We start from the raw sequence: 10403 nt of genomic DNA, 5'->3' as shown, positions 1-10403 counted from the left end.
CATGCAACCAACGTGCGAGACAACTGGCACCGTTACTTGCTCCATGAAACAAAAATGAGATTTCAAATGAGATTCTTATTACAATGACCACGTTAAATTCTTTCCGTTTTTCGCTTGCTATGGCAAAAAGCTCGAGCATGACTGACGAATTATTAAAAATTTGTAATTAAATTACGCCGTTAATTGGTGTCAATATTAAATTCCGCAAATTTTCAGTCGTACGACAAAAATTAATTGCACAATCACAGTGAATAGAGGTAACAAAGTAAAAATACTTGCTCCTGCAAATGATTCTAACTGACCAAAGTTTGTTTCGACAAATAATCTGCATTTACACCAAAGAAAGAAAGACTGATTTGGCACAACATTCTAATAATCTAATGTAAAATGCGCACAAGACTGGATACGCGATTTGTACCTTCCTTAAATCTGTACCGGCTCTGCAATTGTTATCTCTACTCACTTCGATCGATTTAGAATATAAATTTTACACAATACAAATGGATGCATAAATAGTGAATTCTTTGACGTACTCACTGCCTTCCCGTCCACTCGTACGCCTTTCTATCTTCACTATTAACGATCAATTTCTTTTCATACAAATCCGACAAAAATACAGCCTATTTATAGCTTATGTCGAAGCGTTGTACTTCTTCGAATTTAATCATTTCATCAGTAACATTAGATTCTTTTAATAACTCTTTCATGGCATTTACAAAGTTTTTTATCCACTGCACTGTAGAAATTATGCCAAAGAAACAATAAAAATATAAGAACTTAAAATAAAAGCTATTTAATTTTTTCAGATTTAAGCGGCATTTTATTTCATAAATTTCTAAATTTTTATCGTAGTTTTCTTACATGTTTTTTTTATATTTACGATAATTAAATATATATATATATATATATATATATATATATATATATATAAAATTAAATATATCCTAAATTATAAATAATTTTTTTCTAAAACAGATGCAGCGAATAAAAGCTTTTCGAATATGCACGAGACCAGTTTATTCACGCGACCAACACATCGTATTGTAACATCTTCGACAAAAACGATCATCTAACCATCTATACAACACTGTACACCGTTAATCGAGATCTTTAAAAGGAACTCGATTACGTTTCCGAATGTTAGCCGAGTGATCAATCACGTCTCTTTCGATGCATGAAAACATATCATGCAGCTCGAGTCTAAAAAGAAATTGTTACTTACCATGATTAGCGAACGTAACCGGTCGGAGCAGTCCATTCGCTCCTCGGCTAAAGGCGTTTCCTTCTACTCGATAAGGAAAGCATATATCTATATCTAGTGTTACACGCTCAACCGACTCTTCGGATAAAATAACCGAATTGTTCGATTCACCGATCAGTCGCGCGTCAACGAGTAAAATTTTCGCGTATGTTCTCCGTTTTCATCTCAGCGCGATTATCGTTCGCACTTCTTTCACTACGTGAAAGTTCGAAGATAAATTGTCCTGCCGTATCAAGCGCGGGCAAGATCACAGAAACAACTCTAAGGCTTATCATAGTCACATCCTATCGTGATATCTCGTCGATTTACCGCTAAATGCAAGTAGAGTCCGGATGTTGGCTGGCGGACTTCCTTGTCTTCTTCGGCTCCTTCGTCGTTAATTCCTGAGATGGTCTGCGCGGACTGCCTAGCGTCACCAAAGCGGATGCCACGGCTAGGCCAGCGCTCTGTCCGGCTGGCGTATAAGGCTCGCCGCCAGTCGGCAATCTGACTAGCAGAGACAGAACTGCCGCTCTGTTGCCACAACAAGGCTCCAGTGCGATCGGACTAGGAGCATCCTATACGAAAATAACATATCCGATAAAAATATAAGCCTTAATTGAATTATGATACTCTAGTTGCAAGATGTAAGAATTCACGTAACAGCAAAAATAAAATATCTAAATTTCTTAAAAAATGTGTAAGAATCTTCTATGGGAAAATTTACCTTCTCCTTACCACAAAATCATTTAATGTTAAACGTGTAATTAAATGTGTTTAATTAGAAATAAGTGCAGAGTTACATATGTCATTAAGAATATGTAAACATATCTAAGAATATGTAAAAATATCTAAACAAAACATTTACGTTTACCTTCTTTTTTTTACGACAATTCGTAAAGTCGGCATCACCGCGTTCTGGATCCGAGCTGTCAACGTCGCGCCTCTCGATCTCCACCAGAACTTGACTGAACGCCCTGCTGGCCATTTGTTCCATTTCCAGGAAGAGCCTTTGTCTTCGTCGATACATGTCGTATTTTTGCTTGATCTTCCAAAGGATGGCGGCCACCAGTAGCAGAGCAAGGAAGCACCTGTGCGGTGGCATGTAATCTCTAGTTTACAAGTAAGTACTGCCTGAGGTTCAACATGGCAAAGAGAGTATAGAAAACTTAGAAAAAATAAAGCGTACCAATAGATCTGTCATATCTTAAGATTATTCTTCGCACATTGCACTTATACATTTAACAGAATTTTAATTCGCTTTATTTTGGATTAAAAAATCACTTGGAAGTCCAAGTTATGGTACTCACGTGCAGAATGTAATAAAAAACTGCTGCAGATTCAGTTTCGAATATTGGGAGAACGAGATCTGGATCCACAGTGGCGGTTGAAAGTCATAGACATACACGTAGAACGTAGTGAGAGTATTATTATCTTCGCTACCGAAATTGTAGTCCGCTTTGCTGAAACGTTGCTTGTACATGGTCGTCGTACAATTTGCGCCGAGCAGCAGCGGTTTTTCTGGACTATTTACTTTCTTGATGGTCACGTTCATCTTGGCAAGCACGGAACACGTGATAGAGAATTCGGCATCAATGTCGGCTTTCGGTGGTGAATTTTTGAAGTTGATCGCCCGATAGTGACGATCCTCTTTCTTGCTTAGATTAAACGTAAATTGGTAATCGATAGCCAAATCATCTAAAACACGAATACATGAGCGGATGAAATAATTTTATAATAAGGTATAAAATAAACTACTAAAGTATAAGATAAAAAAGTATATTCCATCAATTAAACTCACAAAAACAAGATCCTTTATTCGTAGGATCTCCGTGATAAAGACCAGATACGTCACAACGCTCGCAGTGATCGCCGATAATGCCTTTAGTTGTACAAAAACATTTGCCCGTCTCGCTCGTGCATTGAGTGCCTTGATTGTTACAGGAGCAAGCTATAATAAGAGCACACAAATGTCATTCAAATGTCTTCTTGTTTGCGAATAATAATGACATAGCATGTGGAAAAAAGATATTACGTACGCTGACACGTAGCTCCATTGAGTGGACTACCATAATAGCCGGGAATACACTTATCGCAGTGTGGTCCATAAGTCAAGTTTCCGCATGGCTGAATGCATACGCTACTGTTTGGAAGACACTTACTGTGACCGTTACACTGACAAGCTGTGAAAATCAAGGAAGTCGAATCAATAATTGTGATAAGGCGACATAAAGGGAGCTGAGATTCAACAAAAAAAAACTTGCTTACTTGGACATGTTGTGAAGTACCAATGATCGAGGAAACACGTGTTTGAACTTTTGCTGCTAGGGCCACGAGCTCCACCAGGCATGCACGAACCTTTCCCGGTGCCCGATCCGTCGTCGCACCAGCCGCAACCGGGGTCCGATCGGCAAGCGGCGCATGATGAATAAAAGCTGCACCATTCTCTGCCAGTCTCCGTGGCGCGGCACCGGGCATCTATCGTCGTCCACTCGCGACACTGTCCATATGGAAAACTGGCCGGGTACGCATTCTTCTCTACGCATTTGGCCTCGTTTTGACACCAGATGCAGTCAGATTCCGTGCAATTGCGGCACGACGTGTACTCCACGCATGGACTGCGGCATGTGTCCATAGTCAAAAGCTGCCCATGCAGTACATTATGTCCCGGGATCGTGCTGTTGAACACTCTCTATTTAAAAAATTAATTGTCAATCGTTAATTTCTTGCAAGCTGGGATTGTCATGAGAAATATATCAAATATTGCATCTTCGTTAAATATACTTCACTAGAATATATGCTTATAATTATTTACTATGTGTTTAACGTTTCGAAATAAGATATTTGTGAATATATGAATATTCCATGTTTCGTACCCCCCCCTCCAATCCTGTATAATAGTGTTAAATAAAGTGTTAAAATAGTCTCATACACACCTCTCGAGTTTTCGGCTTGCAACGGTCGGGTCCGTTAGACCATGACCAAGTGCAATGCGGATTGCTGAAGCAAGCATGGCATGTATGCAGTTGTAAACACTCGATGCCGGTTTTCATGTTACACTGATTCAGTTCCGTAATGGCCTTCGAATTTGGCGAGTTTACATTGTCCCGACACATCTCGTGGAAACAACTCTTGCCACACCACACGCAATTATACGAGGTCTGTACGCACGCGACGCAGTCGGTGAACAGCTTACAGAGTTCTCCATGCGATGTCATACCGCGTGGCGGCCCGACGCCCAGACATTTCAAAACTTCGTCATATTCCTTTTCGTTGAGCACGTGCTGCGGTATCTTTGTGATGTGCAGACATCGACTGTCCCGCTTATGCCACACGCACTTCACACCTATCCTGGCATTCAGGCACTGATTCTGATTCGTGAAATACTCGCAATTGCCGGGGGTATACCTACACAATAACAATATCTCAGATAAGCGGATAAATAAACATCTTTTTCCATTTAAAACAAGATATATTAGATTGGTACCTCAGCATGTCAGAGAGCATTTCACCGTCAAAGCCGCCGTAGATATACATCGACTTTTCGAAGACGGTCGCGCTATGACCGTATCGCGGAAGATCGTTCATATCCTTGGGCATGGTGTACTGGTGCCACGTGTCGCACGTGACATCATAACCGAGGGTATCAGCCGAGTAGCATCGCGCCCCGTGCGATTGCTGCGTATCGTTGTGCATATTACCGCCAAACACCAACATTAGTCCACTCGTGACAAAAGTGGCCGTATGAAAGAAACGCGCCGATGGCGCTGACGTAAGCAGCCGCCACTCGTAATCATTAGGATGATACGAGTACAGCCGGCTGGTCAAAACATGCGTGCTTTGTGACTCCGACACATAACCACCATACACATAAATGAGATTTGTGAGGGGATCGTAAGCGGAACTGTGCCCGTAGCCGCCCTTCACTGGAAAGCCCTTCGTCTCTACGATCTGCCACTCGCGCGTACCCAAAGAGTACTCCTGGACGGTGTTTAAGTAACCATATTGCGGCGAATAGCCGAATATCACAATCATCTTCTCCTTCTTGTCATAATTCTGCACCCGAGTCGCGGTATGTCCTGCTACCTGTAAAAACGATTTGTTAAAACAATCGAGATATTGTACGAGACTCAACTAAGAGTTAAAAAATAAGAGTGAATAACATTAGATTATATATATATATATATATATATATATATATATATATATATATAACGCTATTTAAAAAATTTCCAGCAATTAGTAGTTTAGGATTGTTAAATCGAGATTATATCGACCATAATAAACATAATTTGTTATTTTATAAATTAATTTTGTAATTAATTCTTGGCTGGCGACGATTCTTGAATCATTTGAAATTCGGTATTTTCAAAGATTACTCATACATCTCCTTTACATTGCAAGGGCGTAAAAAATTAAACTCAAAAACCCGCCACTTTTTACTGCTGTTTTGAACTATATTTATACTTTATGCCCAAGGCGAATTTTTTATTATCTAATAGAATACGGAAAGAATGACCCAGCCACAGTTCTCCAAAGCGTATACATCTTCAGGCAAGCGGTTTAAATATATCATTATATTCTTCGGATTAAATAAATATACGCACCTTCAGTGGGCCACATATCGTTTTGTTGTAGCAATCATCGTCGTGTACAGTGACGTTCTCCCAGACCTTGGCGGACACGTCGAACGCCCAGATCTCATTGGTCACCGTAGAGTTCTGCACGACACCACCGTACATGAATATCTTGTCGCCGAACAGCACACACGAGTGCGCGTACCGCGGTAACGGCACTCGGCCCTCGACGTGAGGTGTCTCCCAAACATTGCCGTTATAATCGTACACATATATCATCTTGGCACGATGGAAACTCTCGCCGCCGACCACGTACAGTGAATCCTTCCAAACGATGGAACAGTGACTGGCCGAGCCTTCCGGCGGTAGATCCTTGTACGTGACACTCTCCCAAAATCCATGGTCGCCTCTTTGGCTACAGTCCGCACCTGCGAAAATCGTGCGTAAATAAGCCTATTTTATTTGACCTTTTTTCATTTCAACATGTATTTATTACTATACTAGACACTACAGACGCGCGCTACGCGCGCGCTATTTATCTTTAACATTTCACTATTAACCCTATTATACACAACTGTCAAAATATACAATGACAGCTGCAAATGAAGTAAGCGCAGCAAGAGAACCAATCGGCATCGCGGAAAAGCGGCAACAATAAACTTCACATCTCCTTTTTAGAAGAGGATATTTCGAGTTCAAATAGAAATAGCTCATAAAATGTTATCACTGATAATTACTCCAGATCGAAAACATACTTGTCCTGGGAAATATATTAAACAAATGTATACAAGTATATATTAAGTAAGTATTCAAAAGTATATATCACGTAATATAATAATAATAATAATAATAATAATAATACTCAATATATTAACGGATTACGTTATTATAATTATAACAGTAATAGATATGTCAGGTAATACCTAACGTCACATTCGAATATCACGATGTTTATCGATCGCATGATGCTAAATACTATTACGTCAGTACGCTGTCATCCTAGACTGAATATCTGACAGATAGCATCTCGAATGTGTTTACCAATGTATCTTAATTTTATCGCGTCGTTATATGCATTAATTTATCACAGCACATTTATCTTCCATGCACCGATCTTACTCAATAGTTACCGAAAAATGTTATAATTTATTTTATTTTCAGATACATGTAAAATGTAACTTCCAGCATTTCATTAATTATTAACTATAAGTCACCGAATCGTGTCTTCGTTATCTCTTCACCTTTAAAGCCGTGAAAACAGCGGCAATGATGACTCTCGCGGTCACACTCGCCCTGCTGATGATGATACGAGCAATTGTTCGGGCATACTTGTACGTCGCAGGCCTCACCGGTCCACGTAGCGTCGCAGGTACACGTGCCTTCAATACACACACCGTGGCCGGAACAGTCGATATTGGAATACCTACAAGAAGCAACGCACTAGTGTACACGAGATATCATTGTGTCAATCTTGTCTTCGAGGGACGCGATGCCACCACGATGATCTAACACCCTTAGGCAAATATAAATGCTTTCGTGCGCTATTTACTCGATCGCGCAATAAGTGTTTGCCTCTATTAATTTCTCAGAAAAAAAGACTGCTCTCGATATTTGAACGGTGTGGGAAGGAAAAGCAAACAATTCTGGAAAAGTGTGCGTCGTGACGCACGGTAGCTCGGATGATGGATCGTTTGACGGAACTGTTTGACGGAGTCAGATTTTCCTAGACTTTATAAAAGGTATAAGACAATATCGAGAGAGGAGGAAATTACCCTCCGTTCCCCATGTATCATGTCTAAAATCGAAGCAAAACGACCAGCAAAACATGGCCAAATGATAGCTGTGCGTCTCAAAAATGAGATTGCCCGCTCTCTTCCGGATAAAATCTCAAGTTTTCTTTTTGCCAAAAGTCGTCTTCTGACCGTAGGTAATGTTATCAAATGTGACGCAGATAGGGTTACGCGTATTTCCGGCCCGCAGAGGAAGCTCGATAAAGTTTCTAAGCCGACAGCGACCCAATTACGAATTATCGGCGGTTGCCACTCTCCATGTAATCTCCTCTCGTTCTATTCTGAGTCTCTCAGATTGACCGCTACCTTGCCCGACTATGAAATCCACGTCTTTCTTTTTCAATAGATGCGCGCGAAGCGAATTTATATTCGCATCATTTATATTCGGTAAAATACCGCTGCAAATCACACGAATAATCCATCGTGTGTCAGATTATACTTCTACTCGCTAAAAGCCACTGCGTGATAGTCGCTCGTGTTTTAGGGTCAGCTGACGTGTTACAGTCTATCAACTTGTGCCATAATCTTATGGATAACTCCGTAAAACGACCCGTTTCATTTTTCTCCATCACGCGAGAGCCGTTTTACCAAGAAAGATATCAACCATGTATCAATAGCTACCTGTATCTTCAACACACTGATTTAAAATATTTAGCAAACGCATTGAACCGTTTCTTAGTATAGTTTTCCAACGATAGTAAAATTCTAAATATAAATTGGCGAATGTATGTTAAAAAATAAGCGGTTGAGAGAGCTAAAAAGAAGATAGAGTACTGGGAGAAAAGTTAGGGAGACCGCAGCCATCAGCGTCGCGCTCACCTGCTCGGACAAGCGTTGATTTTATATGTAATGTTGAAGCCGCTCATGTTGTACGCGACATCGGAATAAAAGTGCAGCAACGCGCTACCGGATCGCGCTATTACTTCCGGCACGCGGCGTATGTGATAGCTATCCTTGTGCATCAGGCCGGAGAAAACGGCCAGCAACGGCGCCTCGACGCTATCACCGTCGTAGATGTACAGATGGTCCCAGCCGCATTCCGTCGCGAATTGTTCTACGTGCATCCGTATTTTTGTGTTCGGGCTGCTCTCGATCAGCCAGGAGCATCTCACGTCCGCAGTATAGTTGCCTGTGCCATCATGGATGCTCCCGATCCTCTCTGATAATCTGCGGGAAGGACAAGACATGATTATGAGCTATAATTTCGAAGCGAGCGTTAGATTTTACGGTAAATTATTTTGCATCATTTGGCGAAGCGTGGATAGACTTTTGATACGGCTTTGATAACGTGATGTGCAACGCGATAAATTAGCATCTTCTCGATACTGAGAAGCAATAGATAATAGAGACAGGATATTTACGTAAAGAATAAAGAAAAATGTTACGAAATAATCATGTTTACGCTACTATAATGAAAAGAGAAGATGCATTAACATAAGATGGTAATATGACAATATTTGGATATACTTGATAATAAAAATCAAACTTATTTTTTGTTTCTTCTCAATGCGATAAATTAGCATCTTATTGATTATACTGACAATGATAAGCAATGAATAGAGACGGAATGTTCACGTAAAGAATGAAGAAAAAGGCTATATCACAAAGTATGATAACCACTGTTTATGCTGCTATGATGAAAAAAGAAGATGCATTATCTAACACAAAATGGTAATACGACAATATACGATAATGAAAATCAAACTTACTTCTTGTTTCTTTGTTAACTTCTTTTACGTAATATCATCAGAAATAACATTGATTTTTATATTAACGTATATTGTCACATCACTATATATATACACACACATATATATATAGATATATATTTGTCTATTATAATCGTTTGCTGTTTCATAAACAATATATATATAGTTTATCGATTGATTGCACAAAGTATATGATTTTTACCGATTTTAACGATATAAAATTGTACGCGCGTTAAATGTGCCTACGTTAACAGTTAAAAATAACTCTAGTTGTAAATAAGTTATAAATGTAAGCGATACGAAGGAGAGAAATGTATTTCGTAAAATGCGTTGAGCGCAAAGTTCAACATTGAAGTATGTATCGTTAAAATCGTGATATTTCATGAATGTTTTTTTAAGAGGAAGCGTGTAGGTGTTTTTGTGGTCCTAAATGTAAATTATTAGAGTCTTCTCTCCTTCTCTCTCTCTCATTCCATTTTTGTTTATAGTGCGTAATAAAATTAAAATTAATTCGATCAAACGCGAATAATGGAGCATAATCCGAATAATTATAATCCGAGCGGTCGCACATACATCGTTGCGTCGTGTTGCATCAATATACAGATCGGGCGGATGCAACGGGCGCGACACGGAAGAGCAACGTCAAACGGGTACATCATCGTCAACGAGATCCTAACACGCTAACTTCATTAATTACTCCCTTTTTATATATATATATATCCCTATTCGCTCCAACCATGCCTTTCGTGTCCCACGAATTTCTAACAGTCGTTTGTTCCGGAAAACAAATGATCGTGGGAGAATCCCCTCCACGCCGGAAAAAAGTTATTGTGGCAGGGAACCTCAGGGTCCTCAGGTAAAAATTTCAAAGTCCTAGCTCATTTACTCTCGAAACGGCGAACAATCAAAATCTCGGTGGGACACGAAAGTGCATGGTTGGAGGATTACGTCAGCATTGTGTGAAAGGTAAATTAGCATTTTTTTCGATAAAAATGTATTTTTGTGTATAATTTAACCATATTTAAAATATTTTTGTCGTTAAAAAAAAAATTTAACATTCCACAGAGGTCTATTATGGCTCAGAAGC

At 39.7% G+C, this 10403-nt stretch overlaps 1 protein-coding gene across 2 annotated transcripts in view; it reads right to left on the bottom strand.

Moving 5' to 3' along the window:
- Window positions 1–948: 948 nt before the first annotated feature.
- LOC112465663 (attractin-like protein 1) overlaps window positions 949–10403 on the bottom strand; it is a 26821-nt gene continuing 17366 nt past the window's right edge. Inside the window, exons 2-12 of one of the 2 annotated variants that reach the window (XM_025033314.1) lie at window positions 8427–8774; window positions 7059–7240; window positions 5848–6245; window positions 4728–5326; window positions 4177–4648; window positions 3509–3932; window positions 3280–3423; window positions 3042–3191; window positions 2551–2938; window positions 2115–2352; window positions 949–1818 (exon numbers count right to left, since the gene is read on the bottom strand). In XM_025033314.1, coding sequence (XP_024889082.1) covers window positions 1573–1818; window positions 2115–2352; window positions 2551–2938; window positions 3042–3191; window positions 3280–3423; window positions 3509–3932; window positions 4177–4648; window positions 4728–5326; window positions 5848–6245; window positions 7059–7240; window positions 8427–8774 — 3589 coding nt within the window. In that variant the 3' untranslated portion in view covers window positions 949–1572. The remainder of the gene's footprint in view (window positions 1819–2114; window positions 2353–2550; window positions 2939–3041; window positions 3192–3279; window positions 3424–3508; window positions 3933–4176; window positions 4649–4727; window positions 5327–5847; window positions 6246–7058; window positions 7241–8426; window positions 8775–10403) is intronic. The other variant, XM_025033315.1, reaches the window with a different exon arrangement.

This window comes from Temnothorax curvispinosus, unplaced genomic scaffold, assembly GCF_003070985.1.
Source record: "Temnothorax curvispinosus isolate PA1 unplaced genomic scaffold, ASM307098v1 QBEX01015410.1, whole genome shotgun sequence".
Classification (NCBI taxonomy): Eukaryota; Metazoa; Arthropoda; class Insecta; order Hymenoptera; family Formicidae; genus Temnothorax; species Temnothorax curvispinosus.
The sequence above is the reverse complement of the archived record's forward strand: the minus strand, read 5'-3'. Positions and strand labels throughout refer to the sequence as shown.